At 44.6% G+C, this 23682-nt stretch overlaps 1 protein-coding gene across 1 annotated transcript; it reads right to left on the bottom strand.

Moving 5' to 3' along the window:
* Positions 1–22003, bottom strand: ghitm (growth hormone inducible transmembrane protein). Its single transcript, XM_059640285.1, has 9 exons — positions 21892–22003; positions 15213–15373; positions 14133–14235; positions 8866–8977; positions 6086–6227; positions 4675–4783; positions 4276–4464; positions 4012–4183; positions 1–432 (listed from the first exon to the last, which is right to left on the bottom strand). The coding sequence occupies exons 2-9, from the start codon at positions 15342–15344 to the stop codon at positions 345–347; spliced, it is 1047 nt and encodes a 348-aa protein (XP_059496268.1). The 5' UTR covers positions 15345–15373; positions 21892–22003; the 3' UTR covers positions 1–344.
* Positions 22004–23682: the final 1679 nt, after the last annotated feature.

Below are 23682 nucleotides of genomic sequence, written 5' to 3'. Positions count from 1 at the left end.
TTTCATTTGAGAAAACTTTATTGAACAGAAGCAATAAAAATGCAAGTTATCTTTGAAAGTGCATGAAAATGGCTTTCAAATCTTGAAAATATAAAGATCACCTCTGTGCACACAGACCTACATAGAACTCAATATACCCAATTATAACTGATTTTATTCTTCATGGAAAACAAACGAGGTGCAAAGAATATCCACGTTAAGCCACTGTCCCTTTATTGCGAGCTGTTTCAGCAGAGGGTTTATACTTGGCTCTGATTAGCAGGTACAGTGATGGTTCAGCAACTTAAAAATAGTGGAGAGCAAATTCACAAAGTCTTGAGTTTAATCAGCCAGTTTTCTTCCCATCAGTTCTTCCTGCCAGTGCCACTGCTTGACAGAATAGTTGCTACTCGAATGAAGATATTTAATGTATCCATATAGATCCCCATACACCTAGGAAGAAGCACAAAGATTAACACTAGCACAGCAAAGTGCTTCACATTTATTCAAAAGTACAGACCACTTTACGTTTTAAAAGAGGTCTGGGGTCTGTCATTAGCTCTGTCAATCAATCAGGGAGAAGTTTCGAATAACTCTTGCCAATTTAAGACTGCAAGTAGATCAGATGGAGGCCAAAACTGATCTTGGTTGTGCTTCTGTCAATTAACACAGTCCATGCATTTCATGTAAAGACTGTCACTATGATCATGGATAACTTCCTCTTGGCAGCACTCCTCCCATACCTGTGACATCCAATGTACTGAAAGACTGAATTTGCTGGATGACATCATCGCAGATCAATTTTACACATATGCCCCCAATATACTTCTCTAGCACTTAGCACAGGACCCCAGCAATTTAACATTAGAAAGTCCTTCTTCAGTCCTTACCAAAAACATCCTTTCAGTAAATGCCCGTACTACATGTTTCCTATATCGATTACCAACCAAGAATCCACGATATAGACAACCTGAAAGGCCTATTGTCTCCAATATGCAGTTATCTGGTTCACTGATATCCTTTAGGGAAGGAAACTGCCCCATAGCAATGTGGTTGAGTATCAACTGCCTCTGGGCAACTAGAGATGGTCAACAAATGCCCTCAACCCATGAATGAATATTAAAAATAAAAACTGGGTATGATTTAGATCGTTTGTTAGACTCAATTTGCATAAATAAAGATGCATAAAAGGATGTAGGCTACAGACTGTGGAAATGTGCACATTATTCAGAAGTACACCATTTGACACTTAAATTTATCAGCAAACGGAGCATATTACAGTCAAGGTGCACATACCACCCCACCAACCTCCACATCCAGTGCATCATCCTCTGCCACCTACAATCCGACCCCAAAGATATTTCCCTCCCCACCCTATTCGTATGGACTGCTCTCTCCGCAATTCCCTTGTCCACTCCACACTCCCCACTAACCCCACCACCCCGGCACCATTCCCTGCAACTGCACAAAGTGCTATACCTGCGCAGACACCTCCCCCTTCACCTCCATTGAAGGCCCAAGACAAACTTTCCAAATCCAAACCTGTACATCCTCCAACTTGGTCCACAGTATCCACTGCTCCCGATGAGACCTCTTCTACAATCAGTGAGACCATGTGCAGACTCAGTGACCAATTCGCGGAGCATCTGCGCTCATTATGCTATAGCCACCACCATCTTCCAGTTGCTAACATTTTAACTCTTACTCCAAGGGCAACATGTCCATCCTGGGGTCTCCTCCAGTTCCACAATGACACCACAGGCAAACTGGAGGAAAAGCATCTCATTCTACCTCAGGAGGCTACCGCCCGATGGCCTGAACAAATAATTCACCAGTTTCAAAATCTCCTCACCGATAGCTTCATCCCATGTCCAACCCTCCCTCTTATCCCTGCCTCTCTGACCTAACAACTTGTCCAATCTTCTTTCCCACCTATCCATCCCAACATTCCCACTGACGAATCCAATCTACATGCTACATGCATCCACCAATCACCATCCCACCTACCTTCCCCAAGCCCCACCCCTCCTTCCTCTATTTATTTCCTAGCTTCATTCCCCCCTCCCCAGTCTTGATTAAGGGTCCCAAGCTCCTCTGCTGCTGTCTGACCTGGTGTTCATCTAGCTCCACACTGTTCACCTTGACTGCACTTTCAGCCAGATGGCATGGGTATGAAACTTAGCTTGACAGTATCTGATTCTGCAACCACGATTCATTACGTTGACTGACTTCAGGCTCAGTCCTGTGCCAATGGCTGGCCTCATGTTCGGGTCCAACTATCAAACTGGAGTGGCTGACTTTAGCTCAAGAGTCACATAGAGGCAAGCTGCTCAACCACAAGGACCTCGGCTGTACAGACCTTAAGAATACAGAAAAGACACTAAGAGATCTGAACTAATCATTTATAGAGGACAGTTACTGATTTATGGTAGCTGCAGAAAGACAAAACACTTTTTGGCAAAAACAGAGGAAGTGTAAAGCAACGCTCAAAGTCTACCTGAAACACGGAGTTGCTGACAAAATAGATTAAGATGCTTTGGGGCCAATCCAATGAGTGGGAAGCAGTATTATAATTCGCATTCAGCCAGAAAGATGCCTTTGTCACTGTCAATGCTCCTTGTGAATTATAATCGAAATGGATTCTGGGTCTATTACTTCTAAACATCAACTTACTGGATTACTAAATAATTGAAAGTGTTACTGGATTCTAAGGGCAGCGAAGCGATCGGCCAGTGTAAAGTAACAGACATTTGGAGTGAATTCAAGCACAAGTAGTAAAAGGACAATATTAATCAAGGGACCAAATCTCCTGAAAAAAACACTTCTTGGGAAAAGATGATTGTCAACCGAGTACAAGATATTGAATGGATATTGTGCAACATTTCCAGCTTTATAGTGCCCTTGGCCATTATACCATAAAATCGAACAGATAGGAGTCCAAATCAAATGTAATATTACAAAAGGTGACAAAGACATTTTTAAGGTACACCTTAATCAGATGTCAGATACTGAGGAGGGCAAGTATAATGAGGAAATTCTACTACTTGGAAAAGGGAGGTGATGTATGATTCCTGTGAAAGGAGTTGAAAGAGTGCAGTTTTGTCAATTATAAAGATAGGGAAAGTTAAGTTAATTGAAGCACTTAAACACGAATAAGAATTTTAAAACCATGATAAAGGGCCAGAAGCCAAGGCAGGTGAATGAACAATTGGGAAAGGGTGAGTCGGGCTTGCTTTGATTTAATAAATGGGAAGTGTTTGAAATGAGCTCACATTTTACAAATGTAACAGATGAAGGTCAGTAAAGCAGATTATGAAGAGTTGTAATACAGCTAACAAAAACAAGGATGAAATTTCAGTAGGAAATAAACTCAAGGGGAGAGCCAAGAAATGCAACATTATATAGCTGAAAGTGGGCAATCTTTCGCGTGAGAAGGAACTGGGTTAACTAGGATGCCAAGATTGAGAAGGCTCTGCTTGAAAGATTTGAGGGGGTGGAGTCAATGGTGATGAAGATATGGAGTTTGTAGTCATGATTTCCGTCTCGAGAAGGTGATTGTATTCTTCCCAACTTTAATTGCAAGTAATTTCAGTCAAATCCCATGACGCCATTTTGAGCTGGAGAGTTGTTAAGGTGTCCTTGCCAACCATTATTCCTCAACTGGATCAGTTGGCTGGGTGGCTGGTTTGCGATGCACAGCACGGGTTCGATTCCCAGAGGTCACCAGTCCTCAACCTCTCCCCTCAGTTGAGGCATGGTAACTCTCAAGTTAAACTACCACCAGTTGTTACTCTTTAATGAGACAGTGGTAACTTTCTGTCCCTCAAACTTTAATCGCTAACACAGATATGGTCATTAATCACATGGCAGCTTTGAAACGTATTGTGTTTACCTACAATACTACGGCAAGTAGGCAAATAAACTTTATTGACTGGAAGGTGTTTTACAAAAACAAGAAAGGTACTGTACATTTGCAAGATCCTTCCTTTATTATTCTGCAAAAGAAAATCCAAGAAAAAATACAATACTTACGCATTAATGGGATCAAATTTTCGAATGCCGTATACTGGGTACATCTCTGCTCGTTTGATCACCTTTTGGGTATCATACAACAGGAACATGCCAAAAAGGACAAGGCCTCCATAGACAGCTACAGAGTACAGACCAGCGCCAAATGCTGAGGTAGGGGGCAGGAACATGGAGCCTGAAAAAGCACACAAATTTACCCGAGTACACTCTCAAAAATAGATTAAAACCTCAAAGGCGCAGAGACTGACTTTCACTGAAGTCACTTACCTATAGAGGAAGCAAAAACCAATCCCAGACCAACAGCCAATGGCCCACCAATGTGCAGGAACTTTTCACTGGGGGCACACATCGCCACAGTGGAGAGACCACCGACAATCCCTACTGTGTACCAGGCAGCTCTCATTAGGATGGGGCCACCAAGAAGAACCATTGGAGCAACCATAGCTCCCATCACACCTGAATAGAAATAAAATCATAGATTAATAAATCAAGGTTTTCAAATATGTCAGAAGTTGAATGTTTATTAGGCTTAAATGCTAAAATATTGAAATAAAAAATACAGCATCTGAATGTCAATATAATTTAGTTATGAAATTCTTATGTCTGGCATCTTAGCAGATGTGAACCAGTTATGTTAAAATCAAACTGTTTAAACACAGTTCTCACCCGAATGCAGTATCCAGGCTAAGTGCTTCGAATTCAGCCCTTCTTCATAGGGTATGGACCTCACCAAAACACTTGCTCCTATCATTGCTGCAAATGATGCTCCTATTGCCTGTTAGCAGTTAGAAAGGAAATCAAACTTCAGGACACAGGTGTAACATTTAAGCCATACAGCAGAACAAACCAATTACAGGAACCAGATTGGAAACAGACAACCATTGTAAAAACCAAAAGAACTGCAGAGGCTGTAAATCAGGAACAAAAACTGAAGTTGCTGGAAAAGCTCAACAGGTCTGGCAGCATCTAAGACAAAAAGAATCAGTTAACATTTCGGGTCCGGTGACCCTTCCTCAGCTGACTTTTTCTTCACAAATGCTGCCAGACCTGATCAGCTTTTCCAACAATTACTGTAATTTTATCCTGAAAAGCTAACTAGGATAATGTTATTGATGTGCAGTTTGAGTCTAAGTCTTTCTCCAAGCTACTATTCAAATCAAAGTTTAGAAGTTTTTTTTGAGCAGTACTGGATATAAATTACTTTAACAATTCGACATTTCATAGTGAACTCATTAAAAACGCAAGATTACAAATATGCATCCAAAGCACAGTTAGTTACCAAAGACAATACCTTTTAACAATCTACATTTTAACAATCAACATTTATATTGCTCCTTTGCCAAACAAGAATTTAGGTCAAATCATTATGATATACCAATGGAAGTGGTGATGTGCAATGGATTTAAGTCAAAAGCCCAGCATGAGAACTTGAAACATTGCCTCGAGACTCTCCATGTGGCAGAAGGCAAAGCACTGCAGTGGTTTATTTATCAGCTTTACTCAGGCTCCGTAACTCAAGGTACAAACTAGTTTAGCGCTAATGACATGCTTAATTTCTTGCAAGATATAATTTACTAAATTCACTGGCAGTCACGTGCTAGACGAGCATACCGAGAGCTGCAAGAAGTCTATTTTGCCAATCCTGAAGTTCCAGCACAAACCCTGTCAGTATCATCAAGCAATATCACATACATGAATATTATAAACTTGGTAAACTCAGGACAGATTTGGATTATGGCTGTCAGCTCTGGGAACAGTTCACTTTGGTTGCAGGACTGGTTACACAGTCAGGGTAAAGTCTTGTCAACATGACAAAAAACAAAACTAGCAAAGTAATTCTAAACTAACCTGAATTGACTTGTCCAAAACAATCTTGAGAGATTTATTTATTCCTTATCAAACAATATTAAAAATTAGTTTTCAACAACCCCTTCCTGGAGGGAAGATTTTTAAAAACCTTCAAGATGGTTCAATGAAATACCTTTGGAAGTGTTTAAGTAAACATCAGCACATCATCGTGGAGACTTTACTAAGTGACGCAAGGTGGTGCCCAATGGTACTATTCTTGATAACTTACCAGGAAGGAATTCTTCATCATGAGATTCATGATTGCTGGTGATCTGCTGATTGCTACAGCCGACAGTGCTGTGAGTCCTATACCTCCTGAAAAATACATGTATGTGGAGCGGATCCTTTCTTTCACGTACTGTGGCCAAACGCTGCGGGAATGGATTATCAGGTTAGTTACATTTTATAAAGTCAGACTTTAATTCCAAATATTTCTCCTTTGCCAACTTGAAGTAAAGCATGCTAGATCAAATAGTGTAAGGGGGTTCCAAGTTTCAACACTGATTACTGAGCTGATCTTAATTACAGGAGTAGTTAGGTACTAGAATTGACTTCAGCATCCCTAGTTAGTAAACAGTAAACTATCACTCATGGACCATGACTAAGAGATAACTTAAACTATGTTTACAACTGATGCTAGAAATTTCAATCTTAAAATTTATTAGCTTCAGTACTCATCCCTAATGTGAACTGAGGTCAACTTCCAATTACTTGCTTTTGATGGGAAATATACTGCTAATTTTACTTTAGTCTCCAATTCTGGATTCAGAAATTCTTTTTCTACTGTCAATTCTACTTTGTTTATCTTAAGTAGAGAGGTAATGTCATGTGAGATCACTTTCAAATGAAGTAGAGTTTAAAGTAACAAACTTTATTCTATTGCTTGCCTATTCAACTTCTGTTCCAGAGTTTGACGACTACAGGATAATTCTCTTTTATTCATGATCACTGACGGCCAATATCCCACAAGCATACACTGACTGGAGTCAGAGATGAAGAATGTGTTTGGCTACTGTAAGGTCACTACCACCTGTGAGGTAGCAGTCTAGTGAAAGCAAAGGTGAAGGAAATCAGGTGATTTTATTTTTCTTTCCCCTCCAATGGGTATTTTCACCTGCCTCACCTGAACTGGCAAACTGGATGTTCAAGAGGGAGCCAATCCAGTCAGGCTAGAGGTTGTTAAAACATATTCTTCAGAAAGAGAGAGTTTTCCCTGCTCCTCTTGCTCAAGTTAAGCTGTGCAATTACCAGGTGTCCTGGTGGCTGATGAAACAATACAAGTCTGCCCTCTGTGACTGGTTACCCAGCCAGAGACAAGTGAAATCACCATTCTAAAATAACCTAGCTTCTAGTAACTCAGAATACATGTCTGCCCTGTGCTCGTCCCAGCTCTAACGATTCTGGCAAAACAGCTGCACTTTCTCAGCTTTTACTTTTCTTCATTGTGGATAGCATCTTAAAATTAATACCCACTAAGTATAATAATAAGAACCCTGTTGATTTCCTGCCTCCAATTTTCCACAGCTCTTTGCACATGGTTTGTCAATCTTACTTGAGATACTTGAAATTTAGACAACCGGAAGAAACCATTACTTTACGTCTGTCCAGTCCCAGCACTGGAAAAGTTAACAATATCTCATTTATACATTTCCACTTGATATTTATCCTAGAGCTTTGATCCCAACTAACAGGGAAGGTGAGAGTGACAGCCCTTGACATGGCCACATGTGGAAGTGTGGCATCAAGGACCCCTAAGCAAAAACTGGAATCAGTAGGTATGGGGAGTGGGGGGCTGCAAACTCTCTGAATAGAGAGATGTCTGACACAAAGATATAGTTATGGTTATTGGAGGTCAGTCATCTCAGCTCCAGGACATTACACCAGGAAATCCTCAGGATAATCTCCGATGCCCAACCATCTTCAGGTGTTTCATCAATGAACTTCCCTCCATTGTAAAGGGAAGTGGGGATGTTTGCCAATGACTGAACAATGTTAAGCAGCATTTGCAACTCCTCAGATAATGAAGCAGTCCATGTTCAAATTCAATAAGATCTGGACAACATCCAGATTTAGCTTGACAAGTCGCAAGTGGCATTTGCGCCACGCAAATGCCAAACTACAAAAATTTCAATCGCCCCTCATCATTCAATGGTATTACCATCACTGAATCCCCCACTATAAGCATTCTGTGGGTTACCACTGACCAGAAACTCAACTGGGTTTGCCATATAAATACAACGGCTACAGAGAAGGTCACAGGCTAGCAATACTGGAGTAACTCATCTCTCAATGCCCTGTAACCTGCCCCACCAGCTACAAAGCACAAGTTAAGATTATGACAGAATACACCCCACTTACGTGGATGGGTGAAGCTCCACCAACACTCCAAACTTGACACTTATCCCGAACAAAGCAGCCTGCTTGATTGGCACCACGACCACTCCCTCCACCAAAACTCAGTAGCAGTGTCTATCATCTATAAGATGCTCTGCAGAAATTCCATGACCACTACCATCTTGAAGGAAAGGCCAGCAGATACCTGGAAACAACTGCAAGTTTCCCTCCAAGCCATCTTGGCTTGGAAACATATCACTGTTCCTTCACTCTCACTGGGTTCAAATCCTGGAATTCCCTTCACAAAGGCATTATAAAAGTCTACCCACCCCGCATGGAACACAGCTATTCAAGGTAGCTCACCACCCAATTCAAGGGTAAATATGGATAGGAAATAAATGGCAGCTTGTCAGCCAGTGTCACCAAAAATAACTCAAATTTGCTGTGAAAATTCTTTGGCAATTCAGGGCAAACACTCATGACTTTTAAACAAAGTAGTTAAATTTAAATTGCAATCTTTGCCTTTGGTGAAAACAGAATGCTAAATATCAACTCTGAACATTACATGTACATAAACATTCCAATGACCTGTAGGGAATATTCTTGAAAGGTCATTCTAAATTTGTATCAAATTTCTTTGTCATTCCTTACAAATGCTCACAGTTACATACTTACACAGCTTTCTCAATGGCTCCAATCTCGTTGGACATTCCCAGTCCATAGTAACAAAGTGCCCCAAGACCTACAGCTGCTCCTCCAGCCACAAGCAATCTTCCTGTGGAGTCGACTGAAATACAATAGTTCAGATTTGTCAGAAAATTCTGCATTCCAAGCTAAATGAATGTTAGTAGAATCAAAAGGTCTAGTAAGCACACCAGGCAACAGTGTGCTAGTTAAGTCTTTCACACACATTAAATGTAGATTTGAGACAATCCCTGATAACTAGGCTGCTTGGCTCCTATGGATACTAATCCACAGACTACAACTCATAATACAGATTTAATGAGCCAATTTACTCAAGGGTCACCAAGATATTATTGATGTCAGATTCGCTAAAACATGAGTGAAACAGCATACAGAAAGCTTTATGAAGCATCCAACCAGATAGTACTTCATACTGAACAGAAGGTACAGCTGTCTTTAATCCATCTTCCACTTCACAGTAATGTTCTGAATGATGGCACATACCTAATATTGAAAAACAAAATTCCAAGACGTCTCAAAGAGTGACAAAACTAGAACGTGGTGGTGAATTAAGAAGATCGACGACCTGCTGAAATCTGACTTTATAAAACTACTGACTGCAAAGTGACATCTGAACAAAGTAAGAATTTCACCTTTTGGAGAAAGATGCAAGTGAAATAGATGAGGTTACTTCTAGGTGAGGATAAACAGAGGAGAAAGGGTGGAGGAATGAATTGGTAACATAGAAAGTGGAGGAGAAAGCTGAAGAGCAGAAATGATTACAGGAGTGCAGAACAAAAGTAGAGAGCATATTACAATGGACACAGATTGTAGTGAGAGGATTATTTAACTGCTGACAAGCTTTGTTCTTGTAAGTAGTTTGAATCAACCAGTTCAGACATTTTATGAATCAAATCATTTGTCGTCTGTATTCAATATAAAACAGTGAAATGTGTACACCATCACTGTACATAGGTGCCAGTCACATTAACAGTATTAAAAAAAATTTAGAGTGAGTGTCCAACTTTTCCTTCCCTGCTGATAGAGTCCCACTTCATGCTAACCTAGCCCACACCATGCCACTGCCAGGGGCCCACTGCACTGAAGTAAAAGTCTTGCTCCAAGCATCACAGGCCAAGTGGACTCTGTAGCCCTGCTGCCACTGCTCCAGAGCCCATTAAAGTTGTTTGTTGACAGAACAGCACTCTTATCAAGTAAGCCTACTCCTCTGCTGCCATCTTGACTTATGACATACCTACAGGACAATGGAATTTGAACTTGGATCTTTTGGCCTAGAGACAGGGATGCCACCACTCTGCCACAAGAGTCCAATGTTAGTGTCAGAACTTGCAGGATAACAAAGAAAGAAAACAGTAGTAGTAGTAGGCCATTTGAACCTTTGAGCCTGCCCAACATTCAATATGATCATGGTTGATTATCCACCTCACTATTCTATCCTATCAGTGAAGATAGACAATAGCACCTTCTCCACAATAATCCTCAACAGTGACACCTCACAAGGATATGTACACAACACCCTACTTACTCCCTGTACACGTGACTGCATGGCCAAATTTCATTCAAATGCAATCGACAAGTCTGCTGATGACACCATGTTGTAGGCTGGATACGAAGCAATGAGTCAGAATACAGGAAGGAGACAAGATGCTTGGTGTCCTTGTGCAAAGATAAGAATGCCTCAAGGTCAGCAAAACTGACTTCAGGAAGAAGGGAGGAGGACATGCCTCTATTCATATCAGCATCAAGTTCCTGGGAGTGACGATAAACAATCTGTCCTGGACTACCCATGTAGACGAGATGGTCAAGAATGCACAGCAACACCCCTTCTTCCTCTGCAAGCGTAGGGAAATTTGGAATGTCCATAAGGACCTGCGTCAACTTTTACAGATGCACCACAGAAAGCATTGTATTTGGGTGCATCATAGCTTGATATGGAACTGCTCTGCACAGGACTGTTAAAGTATAAAAATGTGTGAACACAGTCCAGACCATCACACAAACCAGCCTCCCATCCATCAGCTATATCTACACTTCACACTGCCATGGAAAAGCAGCCAAAGACCCCTCCCACCCGTTATAATACCTTCTGACCTCTTCTGTCAGACAGATGGGACAGAAGCTTAAACACATACCAACAGACTCAAGAGCAGCATCTTCCCTATAGTTATTATAGTGAATGGGCTTCTGAAATTTCGCATCTAATGTTGATCTTACTTCTGTTTACATTCTATGCAGCTCTAATTTTGTATGTCTCTGTTCAACCACCCCATGATCTATATGGCCGTATATGCTATGATGTGTCTGTACTGCATACAAGAACTTTTCACTGTATTTAGGTCCATGACAATAAATCACGTCAAACCAAATCACGCTTTCTCCCAGAACTCTGAACACTTTGGCCCTAAAAACTATATTTAATTCCTTAAAAACATTCAACGGTTTGGCCTTGTTTGCGTTCTGTGGCATAGATTTCCACAGGCTCACCACTTGCTGGATGAAGAAATTTCTACTTATTACTGCCTTAAAAGGCCTGTGTCACATCCTGAGACTGTGGCTCTGACTCCTGGTTCTAGACTCCCTGATCTTTGAGAACATCCTTTCTGCATTTACTACAGCCTGTTAGAATGTTGTGTGTTTGAGATTCTCCCTCATTTTCTTCTAAACGCCAGTGAACGTAGTTCAACAGATCTAATGCATCTTCATGTATCAGTCTGGTCATCCCAGAAATCAGTGTGATGTACTCCAATGGCCAGAATATCTGCGATGGGGTTAGGGTTAGGGTTGGAAGTGCACATAATACTCTGGGCATGGTCTTACCAATTCCCTGTAGAAGTGCAGCAAGATATATCTGTTCTTGCGCTTGAATCCTCAAGCTATGAAGGCCAACATACCACTTACCACCTTCACAGCCTTCTGCACCTGCCTGCTCCTTCTCAGTGACAGGTATATGAGGACACCAAGGTCACGCTGCACCACCCCCTCTCCCAATCTATTGCTACTCATTTAATTTCGGTTTTCTCCCTACCTATGTTTTAAAAAAATAGTGGGTTACATTAGCAACCACCTAATCCATTGTAACTATTTCAATTTCTAAAATACCTTGAAAGATAACCAATGTATCCACTATTCCAAGGGGCACTTCCTGAAGTTCCCTGGAATGGAGATTATCCTGGGTATTCATTGGTCTTTAATCTCAACAATTTCCTATTTTTCTACTCATACCTATTTTCTTCAGCTCCTCTGTTCAACTAGACCTTGTGTTCCCCAACATTTTTGGGACATTATTTGTGCATGGGTGAACTGCATGAATGGTTCATTTCTGTCACAAATATAAAATGTGGAAAGATGGCCGAGCCACAGTTGACAAGGGAAATTAAGGGTAGTATTAGATCCAAGAAAGGAGCATACAAATTGGCAAAAGAGCAGCAGTTCAAATTTAGCAAAGGAGTACAACGGAGTTAAGAGGGAGGAAATCGAGTACAAGGGTAAGCTTAATATTCATTTAGTTGGTCTGCCATCTCTTTCCTCCCCCCATGTAACTTCCCTCATTTTAACTGCAAAAGCCCTACATTTGTCAGTACTAATTTGTTTCACTTCACTTTACAATCAGTTTATTCCCTGCTAGCTTACCCTTGTGCTCTATTTCCTCCCCCTTAACCTGTTGTACTTCTTTGCTAAATTGCTCCTGCTCTTTTGCCAATCTGTATGCTCCTTTCTTGGATCTAATACTACCCTTAATTTCCCTTGTCAACTGTGGTTCGGCCACCTTTCCACATTTTATTTTTGTGATAGACAGGAATGAACAATTCATACAGTTCACCCATGCACTCTTTAAATGTCTGCCACTGTGTATCCACTGTGAATCCTTTGAGGAATGCTCCCAATTTAAAACAGCCAGCTCATGCCTCATACTATCATAGTTTCATTTGGATTCATGACCCTAATCTCAGAATCAACTATGCCACTTAACATCAAGTTATGCTTCCGTTGCCCCAAGATCACTTGCACATCTAAGCTGCGAATTATTGCTTTCTCACTACATAATACCCAGACTAACTACACCATTTGAGGAACTTTTTTTCAACATTTAAATCTAACAAGTAATGTTAATGGGGTGAAGATGGTGGAAACATTATTCCCAGATAGCAAACTTCAGCTAGCAACCTTTCGGTACAAAAGGTGCTAACCGACTGAGCTACAGTTTGTAAAGTCTTGTACAGCTGTCAATATTGGAAGAATTCAGCAAAACTCAAGGTAAATCCCGATGGTAAAAAACTGTTTGGCATAGACTAAAACTAATCCATATATTACAGGCAACAGAAACAAAAATTGCTGAAACTCAGCAGGTCTGGCAGCATCTGCAGGGAGAAACTACAGTTAATGCTTTGAGCCTGGTCACTGATCAAAATATATTATAAGGGTGTTGTGATAGCTCCATTGAAAAAAAGAAGCATGGCCGAGAATTTTAAGGGTGAATATAATGCATAGGGTGGTCACTCATTGGTGAAATGCCATTAAGAAAATATTAGCAAGAAATATGAATTTCCACACTCCATGCACATTAGGAACTAATTCACTTCAATCAAAAGAATACTAATTAACCTAAGATTGGATGATGGACATCATCCCTGGAAAGAAGAAAAATGAGGGACAAATCTGATTAAAAAATATAAAATTTTTTATGAGACTTGACAGGACAGTTGATGAGAAGGTGCTTCTTCCAGTTGGGGACAAAGTCTCTGAATAAGAGGTCAACCATTTGGGACTGAGATATCTTCACCCAAAGAATTATGATACTTTGGGATTTTTTTTAAAAATCACAGCTGTGGATGCACATATTCAAGATAGACAAGAGGCTTAATAGTTATGGGGGTGTGGCAGAAGATGGAGTTGAGATAGATAGCCAACCATAATACTGTTCAAAGGCACAACATGTTTTAAAGGACCTACTGTGGCTCTATTATTTTCGTTACCTTATCACAAAGTAGGCTCACTATAAAGGTAGTTAGGAAAAGCTTAAACTGATGGAAGATGACAGTCCAAGGCTAAACATAACACATGGACATCAAGTGGACACAAGGTATTCTATTTCCCTGTGCCTTATATCACATCATAATGTCAGACTATCATAAGTATATTTCATTCATGGTGCAGTATCTTCCAACTGCTTCAAACATCATTTTGCTCTTAAACTACAAATCTTTGCAGACAAGGACAAGCTCTTGAAACAGTCTTACATCTTGCTGCAGTTTCCAACGAAGGGCTGAATACTGCTTCCTTCATCTTTTCACGCATTGTTTTTGTCCGTCGTATGTTAACACGTGACTTGGTGGCATAATTCTGGAACAGGAAAGCTCGTGATTATTGCTATTGAACCAGTAAGATATTGTGAAGTGGGAAAGACATACATTCAAAACGGAAGGGGAGTTAGGGGATGACACATTGATAAATAAACAGACAAGTTCAAGAAACATCTCAAGTTCATAATACATAAAATCACAGTTACCAGTGTTGAAGAATGACTTTTCTGGATCTAAATGTAGCAATCATTGCAGTCTTTAACTAACACCTGTGTGTACCTCTTGCTACATCTCAAAGCCAGTTAATTTACAGCTCACAGAAAGCCACTTGAGTTAACGAACAACTATCACTGGAAGAGAACCAAACAAGTAGAGGTACAGAACCCTATGAAAATAACTGTGGGACTGAGACACTGAGAAGCATCAGTCAATATATTAATACAAATCTCTGGAACAGGTGTGACTCACTCAGGCTTCCCTTTCTAAGCCACAGATAAGCTGAGGCAGCCGTAGAGATGAGTAGAGCTGCACGTAGTTAGTCTTTTTGAATGAAAGAATATACAGTGTTGAGTAGAATGTTAAGCTTGGGAACAGACGAGTGCTGTTTGACATATTGGCCAGGGAGATGGACTGTTTCTGTGGTGGGGAACATCATTTGTAACAAGATGTGAAATCAGTGACTTAGTCTTACAACAGAGCATAAAAACACATGGGATCATTGGTAGTGAGGTTAGAGTTCAGAGCTGAGAGTGTACATGAGAAATATGAAGGGGACCACATGTCCCCAAGTTGGATCCAAAGTAATTTCTCAGTACTGGGTTAAGAAAGCACTGCAGCAGAACCACTGTTTTTTAATCCAGTCATATCTATCTTGTTATAGCCAATGTCATGGCAACACCAACTTCTCTAGCTTTCTCCAAAGAAAGAGGCATTGTCTGACTTACACACACACTGAAGTGGACTGAGCATAGTCATTGTTACTGCATCACAATCTTGTTTAGTGACAAACAAACTCACTTGTTTGGGCTGCAGAAGCCACTGAGTGCCTTTAAAGTTGCAGCTCCTCCATGCTGGACCCCCTTGGGTGAGAACTGGCCTCAGGCTCAGGGCTGGTAAATTTCTCAGACAGGTGAACTTTGCTGCGAACATGATGTCCCAGCATGTAATAGTGATTGTAACTGTCAAGAAAGCAAAGAGATATATCAGATGTGGCAGGTGCACCATACTGTCGGTGTAAAATATTGCTGAACTACTCCCCAAAAACCCATACTAGAGACTCTGATGAGAAGAATGAGAACCAGAGAGCCCAGGATGTTATTACTGAAATGAATACTTGATTTGAAAGACCTTTGTGCTTTCCTGAATTCTGGATTTTTGGCTATTGCACTAAGCCAGCTCTAACTAAAAATGTTTATTATTCAATGAAGGACACTGTTTGACAAAAGTGTGATCTCTTCTAACAGTACACACAGATCTCTGATCATAGCTTGCTTCATCATCTTGATCGATTACAGAACATCAGCTCACTCTGTTGCAGTATAGTTACAAACATTTACAACTGCATCATTTATTCATAACATGATGCAATTTCAAAAGTTTGAGAGAATTGGGAAAGCCAGATGAAAAATTACACCCTTTACCACCACAAGTCAAAAAGAATAGGAGCAATAAGATAAATCAAATGGAAGCAATGCTGTGCTTGGATCTTGAAAAACCTGCAGCTGCTCTACAAAAGGAAAGAGATGGGAAAATAGGGAGTTTCATATGACAGAGAGAGAGAGTGAGTGAGAGAGCGCGCCAGAGAGCGAGTGAGAAAAAGAGAGCAAGAAATAAATAAATAAAGTCTGAACAACAAATGTGATACAGTACATCATTGGATACAATAACCTGACAATGTCATTACAAAATATTCACTTGTTCCAGTAAAAGGTCGACAGCGCTACAGCTTTTCTCTTTAGAACGACAAAGGAAGAGAGGTGATAATGGGAACTGCAGATGCTGGAGAATCCAAGATAATAAAATGTGAGGCTGGATGAATACAGCAGGTCCAGCAGCATCTCAGGAGCACAAAGGATGAGAGGTGACTTGACAAAGTTGTACAAAATGATAGAGTAGACAGCCAGAGACATTCTCCTGGGTAGAGGTAGCTTTTATGAGGGGGCATAGTTTTAAAGTGAAAGGAAGGTGATATCGGGGAGACGTCAGGGTAGGTTCTTTACTCAGTGTCGGGCGTGGAATGCATTGCCGGAGAGGGTAGTGGAGTCAGCCTCATTAGGGGCATTTAAGCGGCTATTAGATAGCCATATGGATGATAGTATAAGGTAGCGGCGGAGGTTAGATAGGCCTTAGGTTTGGGTAAAAGTTCATCACAACATCATGGGCCAAAGGGCCTGTACTTTGCTGTACTGTTCTACGGGCTAAAACTAACAGCTTTCCTCACTTGGTAAGACTCTTGCCTCAGAACTAAAAGAATTGTAACGGAGTTAGGGTTGGGGGGGTGGGTGTCTAGGTTAGTACTGAGGGACTGCTGTGCTGCAAAAAAGCATTCACAGAAATTGCAGGAGTCCATGATATTATGCTGTCCTACATGTCCCCACCCAGCCTAAATCACACTTCCCAATCAGCATCTCTGGTTTTGTAGGTGATGTAGCATCAGGTACATCTTTCAATGTTGAGTGTTGCTGCCTCAACCACTTTCAGACTGTGAATTCCTGATCTTCCATCATTCTCTGGCATTAAATATCAAGGGGAAATTTTTCAACATCACTTAGTCACCTTTAAATTTATGCCTTCTGGTTACTCAGTGAAACCCACTGCCCTCTGGAACCTTCCATCTGACTCCATCCCCTCCCTCAACCCCACCTACTGTCACATATTTACCATCCTTCCTAACCATCTGCTCTCCGACGCTGAACATTCTGTACTTAGCAAAGCTCCCAGTTTTAACCCTCTGCATCTCCACCTTAATGAACTCTGGGCACAACAGGACATCGACCTCTTCTGTTGTCTTTGGCCTTGTGCCCATTTCTTTGGGCAAATGTCCTCTCCCTATCCCACAGAGCCCTTCACCCACCTCCAACACTCTTCCCCTCCACCTGGCCTTTTACCTTGACTCAACCGGTTCATCGAAAACTATCAACGTGATATTCTCAGACCCTCCCGTCACCCATTCCAACCTATCTCCCTGAACTGACTGCACTCAGCTCCAAAACTGACTTTGTTATTAAGCCTCCCAATACGGTGGTGCTGTTGTAGTTTCGCATTTAGAGTCTTTGGAAAGATTTGTAGGTCAGGCTGTGGATGAATATGTAAACTTGCTCATCAAGCCAATGTGTTTGGTCACAAATGTTTCATTACCCAGCTTGGTAACATAGTCAGCACCAAGCTGGTAAAGCCATTCCTGAAGAAGGGTAATACCCAAAATGTTTCCTTCAGATGCTACATAGCTTGCTGAGGTCTTCTGTCTTCCTAACTTGACTCGGGTTTTTCTCTTCTGGTCCAGTCTCTGTCCACAGTTCCTCTGATGCCTTACACCAGTTTTGGAATTTTCAGTTTGCAGACTCCTCTTCACCATGGACTTGCAATCCCTCTACATGCCCATCCCCCATAAGGATGGTCTCAGACTCTCCCCTACTTCCTGAAGCAAAGCCCTGAACTGTCTCCACCCACCACCACCCTTTGCTGCTTGGCAAAGCTTGTCCTCACCCTAAACAACTTTCTCTCAATTCCTTCAGGTCAGATGGGGTGGCCACTGGTACTTGCATGGGTCCCAGTTATGCCTGCCTCTTCGTGGCGCAAGTGGAACGTTGTTGCAAGCGCTATTCCAGCCCCCCATTCGTAACTTTGTCTCTGATGTATAGATGATATCGTCGGTGGTGCTTCCGTCTCTCTCATGGAATTGGAATGATTCATCGAATTTGCGTCCAGTTTCCACTATGCCCTCACTTTTACCTGGCCCATCTGACTCCTCCCTTCCGCAAAATCTGTTTGTATTTCTGGGGATAGACTGGCCACTGACATCCACTATAAACTCACTGACTCCCATAGTAAACCAGACTATACATCCTTACATAGGTAATAAAATGTGAGGCTGGATGAACACAGCAGGCCCAGCAGCATCTCAGGAGCACAAAAGCTGACGTTTCGGGCCTAGACCCTTCATCAGAGAGGGGGATGGGGTGAGGGTTCTGGAATAAATAGGGAGAGAGGGGGAGCCGGACCGAAGATAGAGAGAAAAGAAGATGGGTGGGGAGGAGAGTATAGGTGGGGAGGTAGGGAGGGGATGAGCAGCGAATGCAGTAGACTGGACTGTGTGAAATGCAGGTAAAAAGCACTGCTTCGCTTGGAAGGTATGTTTAGCCCCTTGGATAGTGAGGAGAGAGGAGGTAAATGGGCAAGTGTCCAAGTTCAGCAATTTTAGGGAAAGGTGCCATGGGGCTGGGGGGGTGGTGGGTGTTGGGAATGAAGGAACAGTGGACCGAGGTGTCCTGGAGGGAATGGCCCCTGTGGAAGATGGACAAGGGAGGGGAGGGGAATATGTGACTGGTGGTGGCATCTCTCTGGAGGTGCTGGAAATAGTGGCTAATGATCTTCTGGATGTGGATGCTGGTGGGATGATAGTTAAGGACACAGGGAACCCTATTACTGTTGCGGGAAGGAAGAGAAGGGATGACGGCATGACGGCATGACATGGTTCGGCCCCAGTTGATACGGTGCTGGGCAATCCTCCGTTGAGGAAGAAGGTGGATGTTTTGGATGCTCCCCTGTCAAACATGGCAGCATTGGAATTTATATGATGGAGGCAGAGGAACTGGGAAAATGGAATAGAGTCTTTACAGGAAGCAGGGTGTAAGGATGTATAGGTGATAATGGGAACTGCAGATGCTAGAGAATCCAAGATAATAAAATGTGAGGCTGGATGAACACAGCAGGCCCAGCAGCATCTCAGGTGCACAAAAGCTGACGTTTCGGGCCTAGACCCTTCATCAGAGAGGGGGATGGGGTGAGGGTTCTGGAACAAATAGGGAGAGAGGGGGAGGCGGACCGAAGATGGAGAGAAAAGATGATAGGTGGGGAGGAGAGTATAGGTAGGGAGGGGATAGGTCAGTCCAGGGAAGACAGACAGGTCAAGGCGGTGGGATGAGGTTAGTAGGTAGATGGGGGTGCGGCTTGGGGTGGGAGGAAGGGATAAGGTGAGAGGAAGAACCGGTTAGGGAGGCAGAGACAGGTTGGACTGGTTTTGGGATGCAGTGGGTGGAGGGGAAGAGCTGGGCTGGTTGTGTGGTGCAGTGGGGGGAGGGGACGAACTGGGCTGGTTTAGGGATGCAGTAGGGGAGGGGAGATTTTGAAACTGGTGAAGTCCACATTGATACCATTAGGCTGCAGGGTTCCCAGGCGGAATATGAGTTGATGTTCCTGCAACCTTCGGGTGGCATCGTTGTGGCAGTGCAGGAGGCCCATGATGGACATGTCATCTAGAGAATGGGAGGGGGAGTGGAAATGGTTTGCGACTGGGAGGTGCAGTTGTTTGTTGCGAACTGAGCGGAGGTGTTCTGCGAAGCGGTCTCCAAGCCTCCGCTTGGTTCCCCCAATGTAGAGGAAGCCGCACCGGGTACAGTGGATGCAGTATACCACATTGACAGATGTACAGGTGAACCTCTGCTTAATGTGGAATGTCATCTTGGGGCCTGGGATAGGGGTGAGGGAGGTGGCGTGGGGGCAAGTGTAGCATTTCCTGCTGTTGCAGGGGAAGGTTCCGGGTGTGGTGGGGTTGGAGGGCAGTGTGGAGCGAACAAGGGAGTCACGGAGAGAGTGGTCTCTCCGGAGAGCAGGCAGGGGTGGGGATGGAAAAATGTCTTGGGTGGTGGGGTCGGATTGTAAATGGCGAAAGTGTCGGAGGATGATGCGTTGTATCCGGAGGTTGATAGGGTGGTGTGTGAGAACGAGGGGGATCCTCTTAGGGTGGTTGTGGCGGGGGCGGGGTGTGAGGGATGTGTTGCGGGAAATACGGGAGACGCGGTCAAGGGCGTTCTCGATCACTGTGGGGGGGAAAGTTGCGGTCCTTAAAGAACTTGGACATCTGGGATGTGCGGGAGTGGAATGTCTTATCGTGGGAGCAGATGCGGCGGAGGAATTGGGAATAGGGGATGGAATTTTTGCAGGACGGTGGGTGGGAGGAGGTGTATTCTAGGTAGCTGTGGGAGTCGGTGGGCTTGAAATGGACATCAGTTACAAGCTGGTTGCCTGAGATGGAGACTGAGAGGTCCAGGAAGGTGAGGGATGTGCTGGAGATGGCCCAGGTGAACTGAAGGTTGGGGTGGAAGGTGTTGGTGAAGTGGATGAACTGTTCGAGCTCCTCTGGGGAGCAAGAGGCGGCGCCGATACAGTCATCAATGTACCGGAGAAAGAGGTGGGGTTTGGGGCCTGTGTAGGTGCGGAAGAGGGACTGTTCCACGTAACCAACAGAGAGGCAGGCATAGCTGGGGCCCATGGCCACCCCCTTAGTCTGTAGGAAGTGGGAGGAGTCATAAGAGAAGTTGTTGAGGGTGAGGACGAGTTCAGCTAGGCGGATGAGAGTGTCGGTGGAGGGGGACTGGTTGGGCCTGCGGGACAGGAAGAAGCGGAGGGCCTTGAGGCCATCTGCATGCGGAATGCAGGTGTATAGGGACTGGACGTCCATGGTGAATATGAGGTGTTGGGGGCCAGGGAATTGGAAGTCCTGGAGGAGGTGGAGGGCGTGGGTGGTGTCACGGACGTAGGTGGGGAGTTCCTGGACCAAAAGGGAGAAAATGGAGTCCAGATAGGTGGAGATGAGTTCGGTGGGGCAGGAGCAGGCTGGTCAAAACACTTGCTTCCAGGTTAGGATAAACAGTACAATAGCATTAAGAGGAGAAACTGAAGGTTATTCAGTTTTCATTTTCAAGTCAAGATAACATTAACACAAAAACGTGGGGCAATAGATACCTAGTTTGATTCTAACTCATAGCATTCACAGTTGAGATCTGAACAATAATCACATGGTGCAATACAGACAGTCAACTGCCTCACACAATTACAATCCTGCCATCCCATGAGCAAAGGATTAGAAGCAGCACAGAAAATGAGAAGCCAAATCCAAAAAACAGACGGGAGGGAATTGTGAGATAACAAGTACAATCTTCATCAAGTTCACAAGAGATATTAGTGGATCTACCCTGTATTGCGATTTCAGACGGATGAACAGTAGGTATGACATTAACAGTCAAACAGCTCTGGCTCAGAAACCACAACTCTGTTCCTCTGTGTAGGAACCCAAGCATAATCTCTTCAGGGGCATGGGGAATGGGGGAGAATAACGTCTATCACCCCGGGTGGCGGGGAAATAATCACTCTCACCCTGAGGGGGGAGGCAGGCTGGGGGGTGGGGACAGACAACCTCTCGCACCCCGGGGGAAGGCAGGCTTGGGGGGTGGGTGGTGTGGGGAGAAACAACCTCTCTCACCCCGGGGGGAGGTGGGGTGGGGGTGGGGACAGATAAACTCTCACACCCCGGGGGGGGGGGGGTGGGGAGATTATGTCTCTCATTCCGGTGGTAGGAGGGTTAACAACGTCTCTCACCACGTGTGTCTCGTTCCCCGCCGGGGGGGGGGGGGGGGGGGGGGTTTGGATTCTCGCTGAGCCGGGCCCTATCCCAGTTGCGGGGGGAACGGTCCCTCACCTCTCCGGCTCCAGTTGCTGCGCACTCACTGTCGGCTTCTTTCCGGAACCTTCTCCAGGGGGTAGACGCATGCGCCGTGGCGGCACTACAAGGCCGAGAATGCCGTGGGGAGCGCGAGCGTACGTCACGTGCATCGCTGTCTTTGTTCTGATTGGTGAAGCGGCGAGCGTCTTCAGCGACCACCAATGATTGGGCCTTAGAGTTTCCTGGGCAACAGGGGCTGGGGAGTGATTACCCCGTGCCCTGGATACCCCAAACACCGCCCCCCAACCTGAATCCATCTCCACTCTGACCCTCACCCTCACCCCATCCCAACCCCCAATCTTCATCCCCTCCAACCTGAATCCATGTCCACTCTGACCCTCACCCTCACCCCATCCCAACCCCCAATCTTCACCTCCCCAACCTGAATCCATGTCCACTCTGACCCTCACCCTCACCCCATCCCCCAATCTTCACCCCGCCCAACCTGAATCCATCTCCACTCGGACCCTCACCCCATCCCATCCCCCAATCTTCACCCCCTCCAACCTGAATCCATGTCCACTCTGACCCTCACCCTCACCCCATCCCAACCCCCAATCTTCACCTCCCCAACCTGAATCCATGTCCACTCTGACCCTCACCCTCACCCCATCCCAACCCCCAATATTCACCCCCCCAACCTGAATCCATGTCCAATCTGACCCTCACCCTCACCCCATCCCAACCCCCAATCTTCACCTCCCCAACCTGAATCCATGTCCACTCTGACACTCACCCTCACCCCATCCCAACCCCCAATATTCACCCCCCCCAACCTGAATCCATGTCCACTCTGACCCTCACCCTCACCCCATCCCCCAATCTTCACCCCGCCCAACGTGAATCCATCTCCACTCTGACCCTCACCCCATCCCATCCCCCAATCTTCACCCCCTCCAACCTGAATCCATGTCCACTCTGACCCTCACCCTCACCCCATCCCATCCCCCAATATTCACCCCCCCAACCTGAATCCATGTCCACTCTGACCCTCACCCTCACCCCATCCGCCAATCTTCACCCCGCCCAACCTAAATCCATCTCCACTCTGACCCTCACCCTCACCCCATCCCATCCCCCAATCTTCACCCCGCACAACCTGAATCCATCTCCACTCTGACCCTCACCCTCACCCCATCCCCCAATATTCACCCCCCCAACCTGAATCCATGTCCACTCTGACCCTCACCCTCACCCCATCCCAACCCCCAATATTCACCCCCCCAACCTGAATCCATCTCCACTCTGACCCTCACCCCATCCCATCCCCCAATCTTCACCCCTCCAACCTGAATCCATGTCCACTCTGACCCTCACCCTCACCCCATCCCATCCCCCAATCTTCACCCCCTCCAACCTGAATCCATGTCCACTCTGACCCTCACCGTCACCCCATCCCAACCCCCAATATTCACCCCCCCAACCTGAATCCCATCTCCACTCTGACCCTCACCCCATCCCATCCGCCAATCTTCACCCCGCCCAACCTAAATCCATCTCCACTCTGACCCTCACCCTCACCCCATCCCATCCCCCAATCTTCACCCCGCACAACCTGAATCCATCTCCACTCTGACCCTCACCCTCACCCCATCCCCCAATCTTCATCCCCTCCAACCTGAATCCATCTCCACTCTGACCCTTACCCTCACCCCATCCCATCCCCCAATCTTCACCCCGCCCAACCTGAATCCATCTCCACTCTGACCCTCACCCCATCCCATCCCCCAATCTTCACCCCGCCCAACCTGAATCCATCTCCACTCC

This window comes from Stegostoma tigrinum, chromosome 37 (assembly GCF_030684315.1).
Source record: "Stegostoma tigrinum isolate sSteTig4 chromosome 37, sSteTig4.hap1, whole genome shotgun sequence".
In the NCBI taxonomy this organism is placed as follows: domain Eukaryota; kingdom Metazoa; phylum Chordata; class Chondrichthyes; order Orectolobiformes; family Stegostomatidae; genus Stegostoma; species Stegostoma tigrinum.
The sequence above is the reverse complement of the archived record's forward strand: the minus strand, read 5'-3'. Positions and strand labels throughout refer to the sequence as shown.